We start from the raw sequence: 27,041 nt of genomic DNA, 5'->3' as shown, positions 1-27,041 counted from the left end.
CAGTCCTCATACCTCCTTGCATCATACCTAAGGCACGTTCACGCAGATGAGCAGGGACCCTGGCCACATCTGCAGTCCTCATGCCTCCTTGCATCATACCTAAGGCACGTTCACGCAGATGAGCAGGGACCCTGTTGTTCTTTCTTTTGGTGTTTTTCAGAGTCAGTTAAAAGACCTCTTTAGTGTCCTAAGTTTTCATAACTGTGAACTTCATTGCCTACCGTCTGTAAGCTGTTAGTGTCTTAACGACCGTTCCACAGGTGCATGTTAATTAATTGTTTACTGTTCATTGAACAAGCACTGGAAAGTTATTTTGATTTTTACAAATTATCTTGAAAGACAGGGTCCTGAAAAAGGGATGTTTCTTTTTTGCTGAGTTTATAATATATGTTTTGATTTGTTTAACACTTTTTGGTTACTACATAATTCCATGTGTGTTATTTCATAGTTTTGATGTCTTCACTATTATTCTACAATGTAGAAAATAGTAAAAATGAAGAAAAACAAGGTGCTATTTCCAACTTAGGTTGTGCATCAGCAGTTTTGTTCTTGTTATGTCAGTCACTCAAACAGCCCATGTCAGTTAACTTTTATTTTTAGATTGGTAAGTTCGTCTAAACAGCGATCTCAAATCGTAGTAATCATGGTCGAATTCCCGACCGAGGGTCGCCCAGTGTTTTCGTTAGTCACTCTCGCATGTGGGTACGCACTGCAGCCCCTCATGAGTTGTTTTTTTGTGGCCACCACCCCCATCAAAGTTACCTATCCCTGGTATACACAAACCCAACAGAATTCCTCAGTCTCACACACAGCCTCCCACGCTGTATACCTGATATCTGACTCACAAGCACACACACCTCTGAATGTCTAACCCCCTCCCCCCGCACTGTCCAGTAATCTGTCCCGGACACTGAGCCACGGAACACAGCAGTACAGCAGTAGTTCCTGTCTCAATGGAAGCCCCTCTCATACCATCAAAAAGTAATCTGTCCCGGACACTGAGCCACGAAACACAGCAGTAGTTCCTGTCACAATGGAAGCCCCTCTCATACCATCAAAAAGTAATCTGTCCCGGACACCGAGCCACAAAACACAGCAGTAGTTCCTGTCACAATGGAAGCCCCTCTCATACCATCAAAAAGTAATCTGTCCCGGACACTGAGCCACAGAACACAGCAGTAGTTCCTGTCACAATGGAAGCCCCTCTCATACCATCAAAAAGCTGCAGCATCAAGTCATGGTTTATGGAGAGAGAGACAGAAGGAGGGAGAGAGAGAGGAGACAAATGAAAGGCTTCAGGCTGAGAGAATATAGTCAACTGTGGAGGTTTATCAGAGGAGAGAAGTAAGAGTGCACTAGATTCAGCCTCGGGATGTTCGTAACGGTGGTGTGTGGGAGGGGAACGTTGGCCCTACAGTGGCCGAGGAGAGCCTACAACACCATTATCATCTGCTGTGTGGGAGGCACAGTCTACAGTACATCCTCACATTGTGCTGCAGGAGCTAACCCAAAAACCTAACCCAAATCATAACTTTAACCATTAGGGAAAACCAGCTAAACTGTTCTTAGATCAGTGTCTAGAATCTAGGGGCAAGAGTAGAGCTGTCGAGCGGAGCAGTAGCGTACCGGAGTTCGCTGCCATGCCGATGACCTGGCCGGGCTTGTCGACAATGATGTAAGGGTTGTTGAGGACGGAGGAGCCCTGTTTGGTGTGTACCGGGGTGGAGGTGTGGATACGGGGGAGGGGCGAGTGGCAGGGTGTGGAGATGGGTGAACCTTTGGGATCAAAACAAAATCACAAACAACATGCTCATTATAAAGATATTCATTTTAAAACATTTTTCTAAAGCTCTGTATCTTAAAAAAAAGCCCATGGACAAAAATCGATTTAAAGATTTCCTTAATGCTTTTGTGCTTTACTTTTGAAATTCAAAACCTTTTCAATCTTAAGAGACGGTGTTTTAAAACTGAGATTGGCCTATAGTTTCTTAATGTTGGGGGGAATAAGGAAACAAATCAAACAAATGTCTCCACTGACACTACGAGTCTGACTGACTATCTAAATAACACCATTGAATTATTAATCAACCCACAACCCCTCCCCCTCCAGTATAGCCAGATCCCATTGGGAGGGAGTTACCTGACACAATCTTACAGCTCATGGTGATTGGCTGAAAGGATTTCCCGGGGGAGGGGCTGGCCAACTGTCCCTGGGGGACGATCTTACAGCTGGCCGTGATTGGCTGGAAGGCCGAGTTGCCATGGGAACCCAGCGTGATCTTCTCTGTGACTTTAGGATGGGATGGGGTGCGTTCCGAAGCCGAGGGGGGCGCCCCAGACCTCCCAGTCTCGGTTTTGACGGGCAGACCTGGACGGAGGGGAAGATAATAAAGAGAGAGAAAGGGAGAGAGAGGAGTGAGGACGATGATAACCATTAAAATCCACTCCAGGCATAATCTTCATTATAATTATCCTCATCCTGGCACAGAGAGAAAGGCAGAGAGAGGTTATTTCTCAGTCCAGTCATTAATAATTCACTATAGGCCTGCGGAGGAAAGGATTTAAAGAATCAAAAAAGAGAAATTGTAGAAAATCACGGCACACTTGGACAGGTCGTGATTCACTGAAAAGGAGAAATTGACATAATTCCAATGGAAACAGCTCCCTGTTCTGCAGTGTGTTCGGATCTTCTTTGAATAGACCAGGGTTTCCTAAACACAGTCCTTGGGTCGCCCCTGGGTGCACGGTTTGGTTTTCGCCCAAGCACTACACAGCTGATTCAAATAACCAACTCATCGGCATGGTCTGATTATTTGAATCAGCGGTGTAATGCTAGGGCAAAAACCAAAACGTGCACCTGGGGGAGGGGTATATGGCAGGACCCAGTGAAACCCTGGTGTGGAGTTAAAAGTCTCATTCACATTCTTAGCTGATAGAACAGGTGAATGTATATAACCTCCCATGTATCTCACCTTTCTCTGCGGTGGTGGGGTGGTTGTCCTGTGAGAGGGGGAGTGGAGAGCTGCAGCGGCCAGAGAGAGGACCTGGGGTTTGGGGCAGGAAGGATGGGGACGAGGGGCTGGCTTCACGCTGGTGGTGGTGGGCGTGGGAGGAGGAAGAGAGCACATAGTCGTCCCCCAGGGAGTTCCTGTGGAGCTCAACATCCACCACCTGAGAGGAAAGTAAGTTCAAGGGTCAACGTTCACAGTGGTAAAAAAAACCGGTGTATTCAACACAACGAGTTGGAGATCAATGCTGGGGCCATGAAATGTAAGACAGGTGTCTTGCTAGTAGACTTGATAGAGAAGTTTGAACACAGTAATTGAATAACAGACTTACTGTTTCTGCCCCCAGTGTCTGCAGGCCTGTGTAAGTTCTGTCGAGCTATAGGGAGAAACAGTAGGATTTATTATGCACTTTTATATAGAGAAAGAGAATGACTGAGTAACAAAATAACAGTAAAAAAACATTCAAAACTGTGTAAAAAAAGAAGAAACCATATCAGTGAATCCCACTTAAGAAACCAAAAAGCCTGTGAGAAACGTTTAGAACATTCTCAAGTAGCTGCACTAATACAACTTTAAAGAACCACTACACTTCATTGGCATCCAAGAGTCCTCTTTTGAGGAAGACAGAGAGAGACAGAGAGTGGAAGACAGAGTGACGCAGAGAGACAGAGAGTGGAAGGCAGAGAGTGGAAGACAGAGAGTGGAAGACAGAGAGACAGAGAGTGGAAGACAGAGTGACGCAGAGAGACAGAGAGTGGAAGACAGAGAGACAGAGAGTGGAAGACAGAGTGACGCAGAGAGACAGAGAGTGGAAGACAGAGTGACGCAGAGAGACAGAGAGTGGAGGACAGAGTGACGCAGAGAGACAGAGAGTGGAAGACAGAGAGTGGAAGACAGTGACGCAGAGAGACAGAGTGGAAGACAGAGTGACGCAGAGAGACAGAGAGTGGAAGACAGAGTGACAGAGAGTGGAAGACAGTGATGCAGAGAGACAGAGTGGAAGACAGAGTGACGCAGAGAGACAGAGAGTGGAAGGCAGAGAGACAGAGAGTGGAAGACAGAGAGACACAGAGAGACAGAGAGTGGAAGACAGAGAGACAGAGTGGAAGACAGTGACGCAGAGACAGAGAGTGGAAGACAGAGTGACGCAGAGACAGAGAGTGGAAGGCAGAGAGACAGAGAGTGGAAGACAGAGAGACACAGAGAGACAGAGAGTGGAAGACAGAGAGACAGAGTGGAAGACAGTGACGCAGAGACAGAGAGTGGAAGACAGAGTGACACAGAGACAGAGAGTGGAAGGCAGAGAGACAGAGAGTGGAAGACAGAGAGACAGAGAGTGGAAGACAGAGAGACAGAGAGTGGAAGACAGAGAGACACAGAGACAGAGAGTGGAAGACAGAGTGACAGAGAGACAGAGAGTGGAAGACAGAGTGACGCAGAGAGACAGAGAGTGGAAGACAGAGTGACGCAGAGAGACAGAGAGTGGAAGACAGAGAGACAGAGAGTCAGAGAGTGGAAGACAGAGAGACAGAGAGTGGAAGACAGAGAGACAGAGAGTGGAAGACAGAGAGACAGAGAGTGGAAGACGCAGAGAGACAGAGGTGCTCCTCTGTGAACGAAACATGCGTTTCAGTGCAAGTAAAGCTGTAATGAATCTAGAATCGGACCTTAAGGTGGTGTATGATGTCTATGCGTTTGTTGCGGGGGTCTTTGAAGTGGATCTGGATGCGGACAGGGAACTCCCCCCAGCCTCGACGTGTCAGGTGGAACGGAGGCTCACTAACAACAGACACATTTAGAGGCATGAAAACACACACACAGACACACCATGGTTGAGAATAAACATCATCCATGAAAACATCATAACTACCCCTTTAAGTATTAAATACAGCCAGGCAGAGAAGGTATCCCATCACCCCCTATACTCTTGACTCATTGTTCTTTGTAGACATTCTACCCCAAATACAATGAGCGGGAGGCTTTCTCTCTCATCTCCTCTCTCTTTGAAGCCTGCGGTTCTCATCCCAGAGCCTGAGCTGACAGTGTGTCCGCTTGTGTTTTATTCCCACACTTGAAGACCTTGGATGTGTTAGAATCAGCAAAGAGCTTGAGCTGCAGCTCTGTGGGGTTCAGTAAGTTTGAATCCTCTGCTCAGTCAGTCAGTCGGGATGCATCTATCGGGGTTACAGACTGTGTCTTGTCAGCTAAAAACAGCCAGAGGGCTGAGGATTTTTTTTTAAACACTGACTGATACTCTGATTCAGAATGGGGATGTAAAGCAGGATCAACCTGCATGCCGTGTCAGGGCTCTAAGCAATCCGGGGCCTGAAGTATTCTGAGGTCTTAGTTTTCTGAGTGATTACACTGTCTGTCGGTAAAGGGTGTGTCAGCACGGTGAGTCATAACTCATGTGTACTGTTAACTCCATTTCTGACTCATACTGCTCACACAAATCAGATGTTTCAGATGTGTGGGGGCTCTGTGCAGAAGTTGCCCTTAGGCACAGGTCTAGGATCAGCTTTGCCACCACAAATCCCAAAGGGCAAGCTGGTCTTAGAGCAGTGTCTAGGGGCAACTTGGGCTGGCTGAAAGGTTTGTCTGCATTGTCTCATGTCACATGGGGCACTATTACTCCAAGGAATTACAGTTTGATTACTACGATGGGAGTGTTAATTAAGACATTCCCAGCAGAACAGTTCAGAAGAGTTTGTTCATATACAGTACGATGAAGACATTTTGTTGTGTTTTTGTTTGTTTTGGACTTCGGCAAGGGGTTTTTCGACTGTTCGGGCACAAATAAATGTCTTGAAGCAAGCCAAAGTCGGAAGCCGGTGATTGGTCAACAGTAGTGATTCTTCAGTAAAATCTTTGTTGTCATTAAATGAGAGACGAGTCGTTTTCATACACGTTTTTTCATTGAGAAATACTGAAAAACGTCAAAATGAAAAGGAGATTTCTTGAGTTAACGTAGATTCATTCTGACTATTTAGAGGACTATTTGGCTACGGCATCTCAAAATGGACAAACAGCACTAGGGCCTTTTCAGTTTTCAAGCTAAAGTCTTTTAGGCGAGTATGCGAGCACACGTTCGGTTCGCCGAGCTGAAGCTTGCTGACGCCTTTATCAAGGTATACACTCGGTTCTTCTTGGGTCCAAAAAGCTGGACCCGAATGGACAACCAGACCTAGACCCCCAAAATATGATTATCCGCCAACTTTCTTTTCTGGTTAGCGAATAGGCCTTTATATGTTGGCTTGGCCTGCTATAAGTACTATTTGAGAAGGTCCAGAGACAAACATTTCCTCGGTGGCAATGGTCCGGATGGATGTCATAGTCATAGTCATCTACAACATAGCAAACACGTTGTTATATAAAACGCCATCTGTAAATACGAATAAAATGGTTAAATTATGAGCCTCGTTGGTTGAGCCAAAGATGAAGCCAACAACCTTCCCGCTAGCCATGATTGGCTGAGATAATGGTCTGCAATATAACACGCTTCTGTGTATTTGAGCTGGTCAGTATGTCTAGGTAATCCTGTCTAACATGGCTATTGTTTTTACATGTATCGTGTATCTCTTCTGTCTATTTGAGCTGGTCAGTATGTCTAGGTAATCCTGTCTAACATGACTATTGTTTTTACATGTATCTCTTCTGTCTATATGAGCTGGTCAGTATGTCTAGGTAATCCTGTCTAACATGGCTATTGTTTTTACATGTATCGTGTATCTCTTCTGTCTATTTGAGCTGGTCAGTATGTCTAGGTAATCCTGTCTAACATGGCTATTGTTTTTACATGTATCATGTATCTCTTCTGTCTATTTGAGCTGGTCAGTATGTCTAGGTAATCCTGTCTAACATGGCTATTGTTTTTACATGTATCTCTTCTGTCTATTTGAGCTGGTCAGTATGTCTAGGTAATCCTGTCTAACATGGCTATTGTTTTTACATGTTTCTCTTCTGTCTATTTGAGCTGGTCAGTATGTCTAGGTAATCCTGTCTAACATGGCTATTGTTTTTACATGTATCTCTTCTGTGTATTTGAGCTGGTCAGTATGTCTAGGTAATCCTGTCTAACATGACTATTGTTTTTACATGTATCGTGTAGCTCTTCTGTCTATTTGAGCTGGTCAGTATGTCTAGGTAATCCTGTCTAACATGGCTATTGTTTTTACATGTATCGTGTATCTCTTCTGTCTATTTGAGCTGGTCAGTATGTCTAGGTAATCCTGTCTAACATGACTATTGTTTTTACATGTATCTCTTCTGTCTATTTGAGCTGGTCAGTATGTCTAGGTAATCCTGTCTAACATGGCTATTGTTTTTACATGTATCGTGTATCTCTTCTGTCTATTTGAGCTGGTCAGTATGTCTAGGTAATCCTGTCTAACATGGCTATTGTTTTTACATGTATCTCTTCTGTCTATTTGAGCTGGTCAGTATGTCTAGGTAATCCTGTCTAACATGACTATTGTTTTTACATGTATCTCTTCTGTCTATTTGAGCTGGTCAGTATGTCTAGGTAATCCTGTCTAACATGACTATTGTTTTTACATGTATCTCTTCTGTCTATTTGAGCTGGTCAGTATGTCTAGGTAATCCTGTCTAACGTGACTATTGTTTTTACATGTATCTCTTCTGTCTATTTGAGCTGGTCAGTATGTCTAGGTAATCCTGTCTAACATGGCTATTGTTTTTACATGTATCTCTTCTGTCTATTTGAGCTGGTCAGTATGTCTAGGTAATCCTGTCTAACGTGACTATTGTTTTTACATGTATCTCTTCTGTGTATTTGAGCTGGTCAGTATGTCTAGGTAACCCTGTCTAACATGACTATTGTTTTTACATGTATCTCTTCTGTGTATTTGAGCTGGTCAGTATGTCTAGGTAATCCTGTCTAACATGGCTATTGTTTTTACATGTATCGTGTATCTCTTCTGTCTATTTGAGCTGGTCAGTATGTCTAGGTAATCCTGTCTAACATGGCTATTGTTTTTACATGTATCTCTTCTGTCTATTTGAGCTGGTCAGTATGTCTAGGTAATCCTGTCTAACATGGCTATTGTTTTTACATGTATCTCTTCTGTCTATTTGAGCTGGTCAGTATGTCTAGGTAATCCTGTCTAACATGGCTATTGTTTTTACATGTATCTCTTCTGTCTATTTGAGCTGGTCAGTATGTCTAGGTAATCCTGTCTAACATGGCTATTGTTTTTACATGTATCTCTTCTGTCTATTTGAGCTGGTCAGTATGTCTAGGTAATCCTGTCTAACATGACTATTGTTTTTACATGTATCTCTTCTGTCTATTTGAGCTGGTCAGTATGTCTAGGTAATCCTGTCTAACATGACTATTGTTTTTACATGTATCGTGTATCTCTTCTGTCTATTAGAGCTGGTCAGTATGTCTAGGTAATCCTGTCTAACATGGCTATTGTTTTTACATGTATCTCTTCTGTCTATTTGAGCTGGTCAGTATGTCTAGGTAATCCTGTCTAACATGGCTATTGTTTTTACATGTATCGTGTATCTCTTCTGTCTATTTGAGCTGGTCAGTATGTCTAGGTAATCCTGTCTAACATGACTATTGTTTTTACATGTATCTCTTCTGTCTATTTGAGCTGGTCAGTATGTCTAGGTAATCCTGCGTAACATGGCTATTGTTTTTACATGTATCGTGTATCTCTTCTGTCTATTTGAGCTGGTCAGTATGTCTAGGTAATCCTGTCTAACATGGCTATTGTTTTTACATGTATCTCTTCTGTCTATATGAGCTGGTCAGTATGTCTAGGTAATCCTGTCTAACATGGCTATTGTTTTTACATGTATCGTGTATCTCTTCTGTCTATTTGAGCTGGTCAGTATGTCTAGGTAATCCTGTCTAACATGGCTATTGTTTTTACATGTATCTCTTCTGTCTATTTGAGCTGGTCAGTATGTCTAGGTAATCCTGTCTAACATGACTATTGTTTTTACATGTATCTCTTCTGTCTATTTGAGCTGGTCAGTATGTCTAGGTAATCCTGTCTAACATGGCTATTGTTTTTACATGTATCGTGTATCTCTTCTGTCTATTTGAGCTGGTCAGTATGTCTAGGTAATCCTGTCTAACATGGCTATTGTTTTTACATGTATCTCTTCTGTCTATTTGAGCTGGTCAGTATGTCTAGGTAATCCTGTCTAACATGGCTATTGTTTTTACATGTATCTCTTCTGTGTATTTGAGCTGGTCAGTATGTCTAGGTAATCCTGTCTAACATGGCTATTGTTTTTACATGTATCGTGTATCTCTTCTGTCTATTTGAGCTGGTCAGTATGTCTAGGTAATCCTGTCTAACATGGCTATTGTTTTTACATGTATCGTGTATCTCTTCTGTCTATTTGAGCTGGTCAGTATGTCTAGGTAATCCTGTCTAACATGGCTATTGTTTTTACATGTATCTCTTCTGTCTATTTGAGCTGGTCAGTATGTCTAGGTAATCCTGTCTAACATGGCTATTGTTTTTACATGTATCGTGTATCTCTTCTGTCTATATGAGCTGGTCAGTATGTCTAGGTAATCCTGTCTAACATGGCTATTGTTTTTACATGTATCGTGTATCTCTTCTGTCTATTTGAGCTGGTCAGTATGTCTAGGTAATCCTGTCTAACATGGCTATTGTTTTTACATGTATCTCTTCTGTCTATTTGAGCTGGTCAGTATGTCTAGGTAATCCTGTCTAACATGGCTATTGTTTTTACATGTATCTCTTCTGTCTATTTGAGCTGGTCAGTATGTCTAGGTAATACTGTCTAACATGACTATTGTTTTTACATGTATCTCTTCTGTCTATTTGAGCTGGTCAGTATGTCTAGGTAATACAGTCTAACATGGCTATTGTTTTTACATGTATCTCTTCTGTCTATTTGAGCTGGTCAGTATGTCTAGGTAATACTGTCTAACATGACTATTGTTTTTACATGTATCTCTTCTGTCTATTTGAGCTGGTCAGTATGTCTAGGTAATCCTGTCTAACATGGCTATTGTTTTTACATGTATCTCTTCTGTCTATTTGAGCTGGTCAGTATGTCTAGGTAATCCTGTCTAACATGGCTATTGTTTTTACATGTATCTCTTCTGTCTATTTGAGCTGGTCAGTATGTCTAGGTAATCCTGTCTAACATGGCTATTGTTTTTACATGTATCTCTTCTGTGTATTTGAGCTGGTCAGTATGTCTAGGTAATCCTGTCTAACATGGCTATTGTTTTTACATGTATCTCTTCTGTCTATTTGAGCTGGTCAGTATGTCTAGGTAATCCTGTCTAACATGGCTATTGTTTTTACATGTATCTCTTCTGTCTATATGAGCTGGTCAGTATGTCTAGGTAATCCTGTCTAACATGACTATTGTTTTTACATGTATCGTGTATCTCTTCTGTCTATTTGAGCTGGTCAGTATGTCTAGGTAATCCTGTCTAACATGGCTATTGTTTTTACATGTATCTCTTCTGTCTATTTGAGCTGGTCAGTATGTCTAGGTAATCCTGTCTAACATGGCTATTGTTTTTACATGTATCTCTTCTGTGTATTTGAGCTGGTCAGTATGTCTAGGTAATCCTGTCTAACATGGCTATTGTTTTTACATGTATCGTGTATCTCTTCTGTCTATTTGAGCTGGTCAGTATGTCTAGGTAATCCTGTCTAACATGGCTATTGTTTTTACATGTATCGTGTATCTCTTCTGTCTATTTGAGCTGGTCAGTATGTCTAGGTAATCCTGTCTAACATGGCTATTGTTTTTACATGTTTCTCTTCTGTCTATTTGAGCTGGTCAGTATGTCTAGGTAATCCTGTCTAACATGGCTATTGTTTTTACATGTATCTCTTCTGTCTATTTGAGCTGGTCAGTATGTCTAGGTAATCCTGTCTAACATGACTATTGTTTTTACATGTATCGTGTATCTCTTCTGTCTATTTGAGCTGGTCAGTATGTCTAGGTAATCCTGTCTAACATGGCTATTGTTTTTACATGTATCGTGTATCTCTTCTGTCTATTTGAGCTGGTCAGTATGTCTAGGTAATCCTGTCTAACATGGCTATTGTTTTTACATGTATCTCTTCTGTCTATTTGAGCTGGTCAGTATGTCTAGGTAATCCTGTCTAACATGGCTATTGTTTTTACATGTATCTCTTCTGTCTATTTGAGCTGGTCAGTATGTCTAGGTAATCCTGTCTAACATGGCTATTGTTTTTACATGTATCTCTTCTGTCTATTTGAGCTGGTCAGTATGTCTAGGTAATCCTGTCTAACATGGCTATTGTTTTTACATGTATCGTGTATCTCTTCTGTCTATTTGAGCTGGTCAGTATGTCTAGGTAATCCTGTCTAACATGACTATTGTTTTTACATGTATCTCTTCTGTCTATTTGAGCTGGTCAGTATGTCTAGGTAATCCTGTCTAACATGGCTATTGTTTTTACATGTATCTCTTCTGTCTATTTGAGCTGGTCAGTATGTCTAGGTAATCCTGTCTAACATGGCTATTGTTTTTACATGTATCTCTTCTGTCTATTTGAGCTGGTCAGTATGTCTAGGTAATCCTGTCTAACATGGCTATTGTTTTTACATGTATCGTGTATCTCTTCTGTCTATTTGAGCTGGTCAGTATGTCTAGGTAATCCTGTCTAACATGGCTATTGTTTTTACATGTATCTCTTCTGTCTATTTGAGCTGGTCAGTATGTCTAGGTAATCCTGTCTAACATGGCTATTGTTTTTACATGTATCGTGTATCTCTTCTGTCTATTTGAGCTGGTCAGTATGTCTAGGTAATCCTGTCTAACATGACTATTGTTTTTACATGTATCGTGTATCTCTTCTGTCTATTTGAGCTGGTCAGTATGTCTAGGTAATCCTGTCTAACATGACTATTGTTTTTACATGTATCTCTTCTGTCTATTTGAGCTGGTCAGTATGTCTAGGTAATCCTGTCTAACATGGCTATTGTTTTTACATGTATCTCTTCTGTCTATTTGAGCTGGTCAGTATGTCTAGGTAATCCTGTCTAACATGGCTATTGTTTTTACATGTATCTCTTCTGTCTATTTGAGCTGGTCAGTATGTCTAGGTAATCCTGTCTAACATGGCTATTGTTTTTACATGTATCTCTTCTGTCTATTTGAGCTGGTCAGTATGTCTAGGTAATCCTGTCTAACATGGCTATTGTTTTTACATGTATCTCTTCTGTGTATTTGAGCTGGTCAGTATGTCTAGGTAATCCTGTCTAACATGACTATTGTTTTTACATGTATCGTGTAGCTCTTCTGTCTATTTGAGCTGGTCAGTATGTCTAGGTAATCCTGTCTAACATGGCTATTGTTTTTACATGTATCGTGTATCTCTTCTGTCTATTTGAGCTGGTCAGTATGTCTAGGTAATCCTGTCTAACATGGCTATTGTTTTTACATGTATCGTGTATCTCTTCTGTCTATTTGAGCTGGTCAGTATGTCTAGGTAATCCTGTCTAACATGGCTATTGTTTTTACATGTATCTCTTCTGTCTATTTGAGCTGGTCAGTATGTCTAGGTAATCCTGTCTAACATGGCTATTGTTTTTACATGTATCTCTTCTGTCTATTTGAGCTGGTCAGTATGTCTAGGTAATCCTGTCTAACATGGCTATTGTTTTTACATGTATCTCTTCTGTCTATTTGAGCTGGTCAGTATGTCTAGGTAATCCTGTCTAACATGGCTATTGTTTTTACATGTATCGTATATCTCTTCTGTGTATTTGAGCTGGTCAGTATGTCTAGGTAATCCTGTCTAACATGGCTATTGTTTTTACATGTATCATGTATCTCTTCTGTCTATTTGAGCTGGTCAGTATGTCTAGGTAATCCTGTCTAACATGGCTATTGTTTTTACATGTATCTCTTCTGTCTATTTGAGCTGGTCAGTATGTCTAGGTAATCCTGTCTAACATGGCTATTGTTTTTACATGTATCGTGTATCTCTTCTGTCTATTTGAGCTGGTCAGTATGTCTAGGTAATCCTGTCTAACATGACTATTGTTTTTACATGTATCTCTTCTGTCTATTTGAGCTGGTCAGTATGTCTAGGTAATCCTGTCTAACATGGCTATTGTTTTTACATGTATCATGTATCTCTTCTGTCTATTTGAGCTGGTCAGTATGTCTAGGTAATCCTGTCTAACATGGCTATTGTTTTTACATGTATCTCTTCTGTCTATTTGAGCTGGTCAGTATGTCTAGGTAATCCTGTCTAACATGGCTATTGTTTTTACATGTATCTCTTCTGTGTATTTGAGCTGGTCAGTATGTCTAGGTAATCCTGTCTAACATGGCTATTGTTTTTACATGTATCTCTTCTGTCTATTTGAGCTGGTCAGTATGTCTAGGTAATCCTGTCTAACATGACTATTGTTTTTACATGTATCTCTTCTGTCTATTTGAGCTGGTCAGTATGTCTAGGTAATCCTGTCTAACATGGCTATTGTTTTTACATGTATCTCTTCTGTCTATTTGAGCTGGTCAGTATGTCTAGGTAATCCTGTCTAACATGGCTATTGTTTTTACATGTATGTATCTCTTCTGTCTATTTGAGCTGGTCAGTATGTCTAGGTAATCCTGTCTAACATGGCTATTGTTTTTACATGTATCGTGTATCTCTTCTGTCTATTTGAGCTGGTCAGTATGTCTAGGTAATCCTGTCTAACATGACTATTGTTTTTACATGTATCTCTTCTGTCTATTTGAGCTGGTCAGTATGTCTAGGTAATCCTGTCTAACATGGCTATTGTTTTTACATGTATCATGTATCTCTTCTGTCTATTTGAGCTGGTCAGTATGTCTAGGTAATCCTGTCTAACATGGCTATTGTTTTTACATGTATCTCTTCTGTCTATTTGAGCTGGTCAGTATGTCTAGGTAATCCTGTCTAACATGGCTATTGTTTTTACATGTATCTCTTCTGTCTATTTGAGCTGGTCAGTATGTCTAGGTAATCCTGTCTAACATGACTATTGTTTTTACATGTATCGTGTATCTCTGTCTATTTGAGCTGGTCAGTATGTCTAGGTAATCCTGTCTAACATGACTATTGTTTTTACATGTATCGTGTATCTCTTCTGTCTATTTGAGCTGGTCAGTATGTCTAGGTAATCCTGTCTAACATGACTATTGTTTTTACATGTATCTCTTCTGTCTATTTGAGCTGGTCAGTATGTCTAGGTAATCCTGTCTAACATGGCTATTGTTTTTACATGTATCTCTTCTGTCTATTTGAGCTGGTCAGTATGTCTAGGTAATCCTGTCTAACATGGCTATTGTTTTTACATGTATCTCTTCTGTCTATTTGAGCTGGTCAGTATGTCTAGGTAATCCTGTCTAACATGGCTATTGTTTTTACATGTATCTCTTCTGTCTATTTGAGCTGGTCAGTATGTCTAGGTAATCCTGTCTAACATGGCTATTGTTTTTACATGTATCGTGTATCTCTTCTGTCTATTTGAGCTGGTCAGTATGTCTAGGTAATCCTGTCTAACATGGCTATTGTTTTTACATGTATCGTGTATCTCTTCTGTCTATTTGAGCTGGTCAGTATGTCTAGGTAATCCTGTCTAACATGGCTATTGTTTTTACATGTATCTCTTCTGTCTATTTGAGCTGGTCAGTATGTCTAGGTAATCCTGTCTAACATGGCTATTGTTTTTACATGTATCTCTTCTGTCTATTTGAGCTGGTCAGTATGTCTAGGTAATCCTGTCTAACATGGCTATTGTTTTTACATGTATCGTGTATCTCTTCTGTCTATTTGAGCTGGTCAGTATGTCTAGGTAATCCTGTCTAACATGGCTATTGTTTTTACATGTATCTCTTCTGTCTATTTGAGCTGGTCAGTATGTCTAGGTAATCCTGTCTAACATGACTATTGTTTTTACATGTATCGTGTATCTCTTCTGTCTATTTGAGCTGGTCAGTATGTCTAGGTAATCCTGTCTAACATGACTATTGTTTTTACATGTATCGTGTATCTCTTCTGTCTATTTGAGCTGGTCAGTATGTCTAGGTAATACTGTCTAACATGGCTATTGTTTTTACATGTATCTCTTCTGTCTATTTGAGCTGGTCAGTATGTCTAGGTAATCCTGTCTAACATGACTATTGTTTTTACATGTATCGTGTATCTCTTCTGTCTATTTGAGCTGGTCAGTATGTCTAGGTAATCCTGTCTAACATGGCTATTGTTTTTACATGTATCTCTTCTGTCTATTTGAGCTGGTCAGTATGTCTAGGTAATCCTGTCTAACATGGTTATTGTTTTTACATGTATCTCTTCTGTCTATTTGAGCTGGTCAGTATGTCTAGGTAATCCTGTCTAACATGACTATTGTTTTTACATGTATCCTGTATCTCTTCTGTCTATTTGAGCTGGTCAGTATGTCTAGGTAATCGTGTCTAACATGACTATTGTTTTTACATGTATCGTGTATCTCTTCTGTCTATTTGAGCTGGTCAGTATGTCTAGGTAATCCTGTCTAACATGGCTATTGTTTTTACATGTATCTCTTCTGTCTATTTGAGCTGGTCAGTATGTCTAGGTAATCCTGTCTAACATGGCTATTGTTTTTACATGTATCTCTTCTGTCTATTTGAGCTGGTCAGTATGTCTAGGTAATCCTGTCTAACATGGCTATTGTTTTTACATGTATCTCTTCTGTCTATTTGAGCTGGTCAGTATGTCTAGGTAATCCTGTCTAACATGACTATTGTTTTTACATGTATCGTGTATCTCTTCTGTCTATTTGAGCTGGTCAGTATGTCTAGGTAATCCTGTCTAACATGACTATTGTTTTTACATGTTTCTCTTCTGTCTATTTGAGCTGGTCAGTATGTCTAGGTAATCCTGTCTAACATGGCTATTGTTTTTACATGTATCTCTTCTGTCTATTTGAGCTGGTCAGTATGTCTAGGTAATCCTGTCTAACATGGCTATTGTTTTTACATGTATCTCTTCTGTCTATTTGAGCTGGTCAGTATGTCTAGGTAATCCTGTCTAACATGGCTATTGTTTTTACATGTATCTCTTCTGTCTATTTGAGCTGGTCAGTATGTCTAGGTAATCCTGTCTAACATGGCTATTGTTTTTACATGTATCGTGTATCTCTTCTGTCTATTTGAGCTGGTCAGTATGTCTAGGTAATCCTGTCTAACATGGCTATTGTTTTTACATGTATCTCTTCTGTCTATTTGAGCTGGTCAGTATGTCTAGGTAATCCTGTCTAACATGGCTATTGTTTTTACATGTATCTCTTCTGTGTATTTGAGCTGGTCAGTATGTCTAGGTAATCCTGTCTAACATGGCTATTGTTTTTACATGTATCTCTTCTGTCTATTAGAGCTGGTCAGTATGTCTAGGTAATCCTGTCTAACATGGCTATTGTTTTTACATGTATCTCTTCTGTCTATTTGAGCTGGTCAGTATGTCTAGGTAATCCTGTCTAACATGGCTATTGTTTTTACATGTATCTCTTCTGTGTATTTGAGCTGGTCAGTATGTCTAGGTAATCCTGTCTAACATGGCTATTGTTTTTACATGTATCTCTTCTGTGTATTTGAGCTGGTCAGTATGTCTAGGTAATCCTGTCTAACATGACTATTGTTTTTACATGTATCGTGTATCTCTTCTGTCTATTTGAGCTGGTCAGTATGTCTAGGTAATCCTGTCTAACATGACTATTGTTTTTACATGTATCTCTTCTGTCTATATGAGCTGGTCAGTATGTCTAGGTAATCCTGTCTAACATGGCTATTGTTTTTACATGTATCTCTTCTGTCTATATGAGCTGGTCAGTATGTCTAGGTAATCCTGTCTAACATGGCTATTGTTTTTACATGTATCGTGTATCTCTTCTGTCTATTTGAGCTGGTCAGTATGTCTAGGTAATCCTGTCTAACATGGCTATTGTTTTTACATGTATCGTGTATCTCTTCTGTCTATTTGAGCTGGTCAGTATGTCTAGGTAATCCTGTCTAACATGACTATTGTTTTTACATGTATCGTGTATCTCTTCTGTCTATTTGAGCTGGTCAGTATGTCTAGGTAATCCTGTCTAACATGGCTATTGTTTTTACATGTATCTCTTCTGTCTATTTGAGCTGGTCAGTATGTCTAGGTAATCCTGTCTAACATGGCTATTGTTTTTACATGTATCTCTTCTGTCTATTTGAGCTGGTCAGTATGTCTAGGTAATCCTGTCTAACATGGCTATTGTTTTTACATGTATCTCTTCTGTCTATTTGAGCTGGTCAGTATGTCTAGGTAATCCTGTCTAACATGGCTATTGTTTTTACATGTATCTCTTCTGTCTATTTGAGCTGGTCAGTATGTCTAGGTAATCCTGTCTAACATGGCTATTGTTTTTACATGTATCGTGTATCTCTTCTGTCTATTTGAGCTGGTCAGTATGTCTAGGTAATCCTGTCTAACATGGCTATTGTTTTTACATGTATCGTGTATCTCTTCTGTCTATTTGAGCTGGTCAGTATGTCTAGGTAATCCTGTCTAACATGGTTATTGTTTTTACATGTATCTCTTCTGTCTATTTGAGCTGGTCAGTATGTCTAGGTAATCCTGTCTAACATGGCTATTGTTTTTACATGTATCTCTTCTGTCTATTTGAGCTGGTCAGTATGTCTAGGTAATCCTGTCTAACATGGCTATTGTTTTTACATGTATCGTGTATCTCTTCTGTCTATTTGAGCTGGTCAGTATGTCTAGGTAATCCTGTCTAACATGGCTATTGTTTTTACATGTATCTCTTCTGTCTATTTGAGCTGGTCAGTATGTCTAGGTAATCCTGTCTAACATGACTATTGTTTTTACATGTATCGTGTAGCTCTTCTGTCTATTTGAGCTGGTCAGTATGTCTAGGTAATCCTGTCTAACATGGCTATTGTTTTTACATGTATCGTGTATCTCTTCTGTCTATTTGAGCTGGTCAGTATGTCTAGGTAATCCTGTCTAACATGGCTATTGTTTTTACATGTATCGTGTATCTCTTCTGTCTATTTGAGCTGGTCAGTATGTCTAGGTAATCCTGTCTAACATGGCTATTGTTTTTACATGTATCTCTTCTGTCTATTTGAGCTGGTCAGTATGTCTAGGTAATCCTGTCTAACATGGCTATTGTTTTTACATGTATCTCTTCTGTCTATTTGAGCTGGTCAGTATGTCTAGGTAATCCTGTCTAACATGGCTATTGTTTTTACATGTATCATGTATCTCTTCTGTCTATTTGAGCTGGTCAGTATGTCTAGGTAATCCTGTCTAACATGGCTATTGTTTTTACATGTATCTCTTCTGTCTATTTGAGCTGGTCAGTATGTCTAGGTAATCCTGTCTAACATGGCTATTGTTTTTACATGTATCGTGTATCTCTTCTGTCTATTTGAGCTGGTCAGTATGTCTAGGTAATCCTGTCTAACATGACTATTGTTTTTACATGTATCTCTTCTGTCTATTTGAGCTGGTCAGTATGTCTAGGTAATCCTGTCTAACATGGCTATTGTTTTTACATGTATCATGTATCTCTTCTGTCTATTTGAGCTGGTCAGTATGTCTAGGTAATCCTGTCTAACATGGCTATTGTTTTTACATGTATCTCTTCTGTCTATTTGAGCTGGTCAGTATGTCTAGGTAATCCTGTCTAACATGGCTATTGTTTTTACATGTATCTCTTCTGTCTATTTGAGCTGGTCAGTATGTCTAGGTAATCCTGTCTAACATGACTATTGTTTTTACATGTATCGTGTATCTCTGTCTATTTGAGCTGGTCAGTATGTCTAGGTAATCCTGTCTAACATGACTATTGTTTTTACATGTATCGTGTATCTCTTCTGTCTATTTGAGCTGGTCAGTATGTCTAGGTAATCCTGTCTAACATGACTATTGTTTTTACATGTATCTCTTCTGTCTATTTGAGCTGGTCAGTATGTCTAGGTAATCCTGTCTAACATGGCTATTGTTTTTACATGTATCTCTTCTGTCTATTTGAGCTGGTCAGTATGTCTAGGTAATCCTGTCTAACATGGCTATTGTTTTTACATGTATCTCTTCTGTCTATTTGAGCTGGTCAGTATGTCTAGGTAATCCTGTCTAACATGGCTATTGTTTTTACATGTATCGTGTATCTCTTCTGTCTATTTGAGCTGGTCAGTATGTCTAGGTAATCCTGTCTAACATGGCTATTGTTTTTACATGTATCTCTTCTGTCTATTTGAGCTGGTCAGTATGTCTAGGTAATCCTGTCTAACATGGCTATTGTTTTTACATGTATCTCTTCTGTCTATTTGAGCTGGTCAGTATGTCTAGGTAATCCTGTCTAACATGACTATTGTTTTTACATGTATCGTGTATCTCTTCTGTCTATTTGAGCTGGTCAGTATGTCTAGGTAATCCTGTCTAACATGACTATTGTTTTTACATGTATCGTGTATCTCTTCTGTCTATTTGAGCTGGTCAGTATGTCTAGGTAATACTGTCTAACATGGCTATTGTTTTTACATGTATCTCTTCTGTCTATTTGAGCTGGTCAGTATGTCTAGGTAATCCTGTCTAACATGACTATTGTTTTTACATGTATCGTGTATCTCTTCTGTCTATTTGAGCTGGTCAGTATGTCTAGGTAATCCTGTCTAACATGGCTATTGTTTTTACATGTATCTCTTCTGTCTATTTGAGCTGGTCAGTATGTCTAGGTAATCCTGTCTAACATGGTTATTGTTTTTACATGTATCTCTTCTGTCTATTTGAGCTGGTCAGTATGTCTAGGTAATCCTGTCTAACATGACTATTGTTTTTACATGTATCGTGTATCTCTTCTGTCTATTTGAGCTGGTCAGTATGTCTAGGTAATCGTGTCTAACATGACTATTGTTTTTACATGTATCGTGTATCTCTTCTGTCTATTTGAGCTGGTCAGTATGTCTAGGTAATCCTGTCTAACATGGCTATTGTTTTTACATGTATCTCTTCTGTCTATTTGAGCTGGTCAGTATGTCTAGGTAATCCTGTCTAACATGGCTATTGTTTTTACATGTATCTCTTCTGTCTATTTGAGCTGGTCAGTATGTCTAGGTAATCCTGTCTAACATGGCTATTGTTTTTACATGTATCTCTTCTGTCTATTTGAGCTGGTCAGTATGTCTAGGTAATCCTGTCTAACATGACTATTGTTTTTACATGTATCGTGTATCTCTTCTGTCTATTTGAGCTGGTCAGTATGTCTAGGTAATCCTGTCTAACATGACTATTGTTTTTACATGTTTCTCTTCTGTCTATTTGAGCTGGTCAGTATGTCTAGGTAATCCTGTCTAACATGGCTATTGTTTTTACATGTATCTCTTCTGTCTATTTGAGCTGGTCAGTATGTCTAGGTAATCCTGTCTAACATGGCTATTGTTTTTACATGTATCTCTTCTGTCTATTTGAGCTGGTCAGTATGTCTAGGTAATCCTGTCTAACATGGCTATTGTTTTTACATGTATCTCTTCTGTCTATTTGAGCTGGTCAGTATGTCTAGGTAATCCTGTCTAACATGGCTATTGTTTTTACATGTATCGTGTATCTCTTCTGTCTATTTGAGCTGGTCAGTATGTCTAGGTAATCCTGTCTAACATGGCTATTGTTTTTACATGTATCTCTTCTGTCTATTTGAGCTGGTCAGTATGTCTAGGTAATCCTGTCTAACATGGCTATTGTTTTTACATGTATCTCTTCTGTGTATTTGAGCTGGTCAGTATGTCTAGGTAATCCTGTCTAACATGGCTATTGTTTTTACATGTATCTCTTCTGTCTATTAGAGCTGGTCAGTATGTCTAGGTAATCCTGTCTAACATGGCTATTGTTTTTACATGTATCTCTTCTGTCTATTTGAGCTGGTCAGTATGTCTAGGTAATCCTGTCTAACATGGCTATTGTTTTTACATGTATCTCTTCTGTGTATTTGAGCTGGTCAGTATGTCTAGGTAATCCTGTCTAACATGGCTATTGTTTTTACATGTATCTCTTCTGTGTATTTGAGCTGGTCAGTATGTCTAGGTAATCCTGTCTAACATGACTATTGTTTTTACATGTATCGTGTATCTCTTCTGTCTATTTGAGCTGGTCAGTATGTCTAGGTAATCCTGTCTAACATGACTATTGTTTTTACATGTATCTCTTCTGTCTATATGAGCTGGTCAGTATGTCTAGGTAATCCTGTCTAACATGGCTATTGTTTTTACATGTATCTCTTCTGTCTATATGAGCTGGTCAGTATGTCTAGGTAATCCTGTCTAACATGGCTATTGTTTTTACATGTATCGTGTATCTCTTCTGTCTATTTGAGCTGGTCAGTATGTCTAGGTAATCCTGTCTAACATGGCTATTGTTTTTACATGTATCGTGTATCTCTTCTGTCTATTTGAGCTGGTCAGTATGTCTAGGTAATCCTGTCTAACATGACTATTGTTTTTACATGTATCGTGTATCTCTTCTGTCTATTTGAGCTGGTCAGTATGTCTAGGTAATCCTGTCTAACATGGCTATTGTTTTTACATGTATCTCTTCTGTCTATTTGAGCTGGTCAGTATGTCTAGGTAATCCTGTCTAACATGGCTATTGTTTTTACATGTATCTCTTCTGTCTATTTGAGCTGGTCAGTATGTCTAGGTAATCCTGTCTAACATGGCTATTGTTTTTACATGTATCTCTTCTGTCTATTTGAGCTGGTCAGTATGTCTAGGTAATCCTGTCTAACATGGCTATTGTTTTTACATGTATCGTGTATCTCTTCTGTCTATTTGAGCTGGTCAGTATGTCTAGGTAATCCTGTCTAACATGGTTATTGTTTTTACATGTATCTCTTCTGTCTATTTGAGCTGGTCAGTATGTCTAGGTAATCCTGTCTAACATGGCTATTGTTTTTACATGTATCTCTTCTGTCTATTTGAGCTGGTCAGTATGTCTAGGTAATCCTGTCTAACATGGCTATTGTTTTTACATGTATCGTGTATCTCTTCTGTCTATTTGAGCTGGTCAGTATGTCTAGGTAATCCTGTCTAACATGGCTATTGTTTTTACATGTATCTCTTCTGTCTATTTGAGCTGGTCAGTATGTCTAGGTAATCCTGTCTAACATGGTTATTGTTTTTACATGTATCTCTTCTGTGTATTTGAGCTGGTCAGTATGTCTAGGTAATCCTGTCTAACATGGCTATTGTTTTTACATGTATCGTGTATCTCTTCTGTCTATTTGAGCTGGTCAGTATGTCTAGGTAATCCTGTCTAACATGACTATTGTTTTTACATGTATCGTGTATCTCTTCTGTCTATTTGAGCTGGTCAGTATGTCTAGGTAATCCTGTCTAACATGACTATTGTTTTTACATGTATCTCTTCTGTCTATATGAGCTGGTCAGTATGTCTAGGTAATCCTGTCTAACATGGCTATTGTTTTTACATGTATCTCTTCTGTCTATTTGAGCTGGTCAGTATGTCTAGGTAATCCTGTCTAACATGGCTATTGTTTTTACATGTATCGTGTATCTCTTCTGTCTATTTGAGCTGGTCAGTATGTCTAGGTAATCCTGTCTAACATGACTATTGTTTTTACATGTATCGTGTATCTCTTCTGTCTATTTGAGCTGGTCAGTATGTCTAGGTAATCCTGTCTAACATGACTATTGTTTTTACATGTATCTCTTCTGTCTATATGAGCTGGTCAGTATGTCTAGGTAATCCTGTCTAACATGGCTATTGTTTTTACATGTATCTCTTCTGTCTATATGAGCTGGTCAGTATGTCTAGGTAATCCTGTCTAACATGGCTATTGTTTTTACATGTATCGTGTAGCTCTTCTGTCTATTTGAGCTGGTCAGTATGTCTAGGTAATCCTGTCTAACATGGCTATTGTTTTTACATGTATCGTGTATCTCTTCTGTCTATTTGAGCTGGTCAGTATGTCTAGGTAATCCTGTCTAACATGACTATTGTTTTTACATGTATCGTGTATCTCTTCTGTCTATTTGAGCTGGTCAGTATGTCTAGGTAATCCTGTCTAACATGGCTATTGTTTTTACATGTATCATGTATCTCTTCTGTCTATTTGAGCTGGTCAGTATGTCTAGGTAATCCTGTCTAACATGGCTATTGTTTTTACATGTATCTCTTCTGTCTATTTGAGCTGGTCAGTATGTCTAGGTAATCCTGTCTAACATGACTATTGTTTTTACATGTATCTCTTCTGTCTATTTGAGCTGGTCAGTATGTCTAGGTAATCCTGTCTAACATGGCTATTGTTTTTACATGTATCTCTTCTGTCTATTTGAGCTGGTCAGTATGTCTAGGTAATCCTGTCTAACATGGCTATTGTTTTTACATGTATCGTGTTAAAACTTCATAAGTGTTGCTCTCAACTTTCTGGAGGACTGAGTTTTGAAATCATTGTAATTTGAGTATGGTAAGATGAGATGGAGAAAATACCAGTCCCTGGGTTACATCTTTAAACCGACAACCATGGCATCCAACCATGAATGATGTATACGGTTAAGATAGTCTAGCTAGCTACAGTAAACGTTGGCAAAAAAAATTAATTCAATTGTTGCCAACAGCACAGTTACAGTCACCAACGCTCTGGATAACATGAAAACAGCCTAACCAGCTCTGCTAGGGCGAGTAAAATGGTCAGAGTGGGGTGTTCTCTCATTATGTGTCTGGAAGTAGCTAGCAAGCTAGCCAATGTTAACCAGTTAGCTTGGGTGCTTGACTGCCGTTGTGAGGTCAGAACATTCGGATCAACCCTACACATTGGCCAGAGCATCCGGTGTGCGCTCTGAATTTATGACGGACAATCTGACAGCACAGTTGCAGTCACCAACACTCTGGATAACACAACAGCATAACCAGCTCTGCTAGGGGGAATAATGTTCAGTGAGCTGTTCCCTCTCAATTAGATGTCTGATAATAGCTAGTAAGTTAGCTTGGGTGCTTGACTACTGTTAGTACATTCAGATCAGCCTTTAAAGAGATGGGTGGGGCTAAAGCTTAAGAGGATGTGAACGATGTTAAATGGGTGTAGACAAAGAGGGGCTCTCCAATAGTAGAAACAAAACAATCTTTAAAGAGATGGGTGGGGCTAAAGCTTAAGAGGATGTGAACGATGTTGAATGGGTGTAGACAAAGAAGGGCTCTCCAATAGTAGAAACAAAACAATCTAAGGCCATTTCCACAAAAGTGGATTTACAAGTTGATCAACTTTCAAAGCAGAATTACTTTCCCATTGTTCCTCAACTATAGTGTATGATATCCCATTGTTCCTCAACTATAGTGTATGATATCCCATTGTTCCTCAACTGTAGTGTATGATATCCCATTGTTCCTCAACTATAGTGTATGATATCCCATTGTTCCTCAACTATAGTGTATGATATCCCATTGTTCCTCAACTATAGTGTATGATATCCCATTGTTCCTCAACTATAGTGTATGATATTCCATTGTTCCTCAACTATAGTGTATGATATCCCATTGTTCCTCAACTATAGTGTATGATATCCCATTGTTCCTCAACTATAGTATCTGATATCCCATAGTTCCTCAGCTATAGTGTATGATATCCCATTGTTCCTCAACTATAGTGTATGATATCCCATTGTTCCTCAACTGTAGTGTATGATATCCCATTGTTCCTCAACTATAGTGTATGATATCCCATTGTTCCTCAACTGTAGTGTATGATATCCCATTGTTCCTCAACTATAGTGTCTGATATCCCATTGTTCCTCAACTGTAGTGTATGATAGCCCACTGTTCCTCAACTATAGTGTATGATATCCCATTGTTCCTCAACTATAGTGTATGATATCCCATTGTTCCTAAACTGTAGTGTATGATATCCCATTGTTCCTCAACTATAGGGTATGATATCCCATTGTTCCTCAACTATAGTGTCTGATATCCCATTGTTCCTCAACTATAGTGTATGATATCCCATTGTTCCTCAACTATAGTGTCTGATATCCCATTGTTCCTCAACTATAGTGTATGATATCCCATTGTTCCTCAACTATAGTGTCTGATATCCCATTGTTCCTCAACTGTAGTGTATGATATCCCATTGTTCCTCAACTATAGTGTATGATATCCCATTGTTCCTCAACTATAGTGTCTGATATCCCATTGTTCCTCAACTATAGTGTATGATATCCCATTGTTCCTCAACTATAGTGTATGATATCCCATTGTTCCTCAACTATAGTGTCTGATATACCATGTTGTAGCTCTGTCTCTACTTTTAATCAATGTAAAAAACACTATTTCAAATTTTGCTACATAAGACCAATTTGAGAGTTTAACCTCACTGTGGGCCAAGCAATATTCATGTATAAATCACTCTGGGCCTTGCATTAATGACCCTGCATTAATCACTCTGGGCCCTGCATTAATGACAGAAATTACACGTTCTGTCTCCTGCCAATGCTTTGAATTATGGCACAAATAGTGCAGGTGTTCATTGGTGAGTCCGGTGCGGTATTTGTTTTTAATAAAGTTAATTGTGGAGAAGGCTGATTCACAGCTGTATGTGGTGCCAAACATGGTCAGGATGTCTAGTGCCAGTTTCTTGAGAACAGAGACTTCAGCTGCAGGCACCATCTTTCCCCAGAAAGTGACAGGGTCACAACCACCAGCCTGCTCCTTCAAAGACACGTTTTATTGCAGCTCAATCAACTCCATTTGCAGTGACGCAATCTACCCATCAGAAAGACCGGTTTTTCTTCTTCTGACAACTTTGTCACATTTGTGACCAAGAAGGGCATCTGGGTGAGCAGCAGCAGTTCTCTTCCAACAGTGATGTCATCAATGCGAGCCTTGAAGTTCTCCATCAGCTTCTGGATAAAATCAGCATGGTTGGGAACATCTTTGTCTCCCAGCATTTGCACCAAAGGATTGGGGAGGTGGACAAGTTCTCACTTAAAAAGCTCAGAATTTCTTCTGGAAAGCCTGGACCGCTGTTATCATATCCTAATAATTGCTCCCACAGTCGATTTCTTCAAACCAAGCTGCTTACCTATTGCAGATTCAGTCTTCCCAGCCTGGTGCAGGTCTACAATTTTGTTTCTGGTGTCCTTTGACAGCTCTTTGGTCTTGGCCATAGTGGAGTTTGGAGTGTGACTGTTTGAGGTTGTGGACAGGTGTCTTTTATACTGATAACAAGTTCAAACAGGTGCCATTAATACAGGTAACGAGTGGAGGACAGAGGAGCCTCTTAAAGAAGAAGTTACAGGTCTGTGAGAGCCAGAAATCTTGCTTGTTTGTAGGTGACCAAATACTTATTTCCCCCATAAGTTGCAAATAAATTCATTAAAAATCCTGCAATGTGATTTTCTGGATTTCTTTTCTCATTTTGTCTGTCATAGTTGAAGTGTACCTATGATGAAAATTACAGGCCTCTCTCATCTTTTTAAGTGGGAGAACTTGCACAATTGGTGGCTGACTAAATACTTCTTTGCCCACTGTATTAGGGCAACGTGTAGAATTGCAGGAAATGTGTTATAAAATTACTAAATCTTCTCTCCGCACCATGGGAAAATGTGTAGAATTGCAGCATATTTGCTTTAAATCTGCAAAATATTTTCTACACCCCATGGCAAAATGTGTAGAATTGTAGCATATTTGCTTTAAATCTGCAAAATATTCTCTACACCCCATGGCAAAATGTGTAGAATTGCAGCATATTTGCTTTAAATCTGCAAAATATTCTCTACACCCCATGGCAAAATGTGTAGAATTGCAGGAAATTAACTCACCCCGCTGACAAGGGGGGGCTAAAATATTTTGCCCGCAAGGTGGAGGGGGGCCCCCAAAATGTTTTTGCTTTGGGGCCAGCTCTGACTGCATGTGTGGGTATGGATGTGGGTACACAGACCCACATGCCACTGCTGCCCCTCATGATGAGTTCAGATGTTTTGTTGCCCCCACCCCATCAAAGTCA

The 27,041-nt window shown here is 39.6% G+C and overlaps 1 protein-coding gene across 1 annotated transcript in view; it reads right to left on the bottom strand.

The window, feature by feature from the left end:
- LOC135559050 (YEATS domain-containing protein 2-like) overlaps positions 1 to 27,041 on the bottom strand; it is a 109,377-nt gene that overhangs the window by 57,752 nt on the left and 24,584 nt on the right. Inside the window, exons 8-12 of the mRNA XM_064993386.1 lie at positions 4,676 to 4,787; positions 3,340 to 3,384; positions 2,973 to 3,171; positions 2,141 to 2,368; positions 1,627 to 1,776 (exon numbers count right to left, since the gene is read on the bottom strand). Of these exons, the coding sequence (XP_064849458.1) occupies positions 1,627 to 1,776; positions 2,141 to 2,368; positions 2,973 to 3,171; positions 3,340 to 3,384; positions 4,676 to 4,787 (734 nt within the window). The remainder of the gene's footprint in view (positions 1 to 1,626; positions 1,777 to 2,140; positions 2,369 to 2,972; positions 3,172 to 3,339; positions 3,385 to 4,675; positions 4,788 to 27,041) is intronic.

Source organism: Oncorhynchus masou, chromosome 17 (genome assembly GCF_036934945.1).
Source record: "Oncorhynchus masou masou isolate Uvic2021 chromosome 17, UVic_Omas_1.1, whole genome shotgun sequence".
Classification (NCBI taxonomy): Eukaryota; Metazoa; Chordata; class Actinopteri; order Salmoniformes; family Salmonidae; genus Oncorhynchus; species Oncorhynchus masou.
The sequence above is the reverse complement of the archived record's forward strand: the minus strand, read 5'-3'. Positions and strand labels throughout refer to the sequence as shown.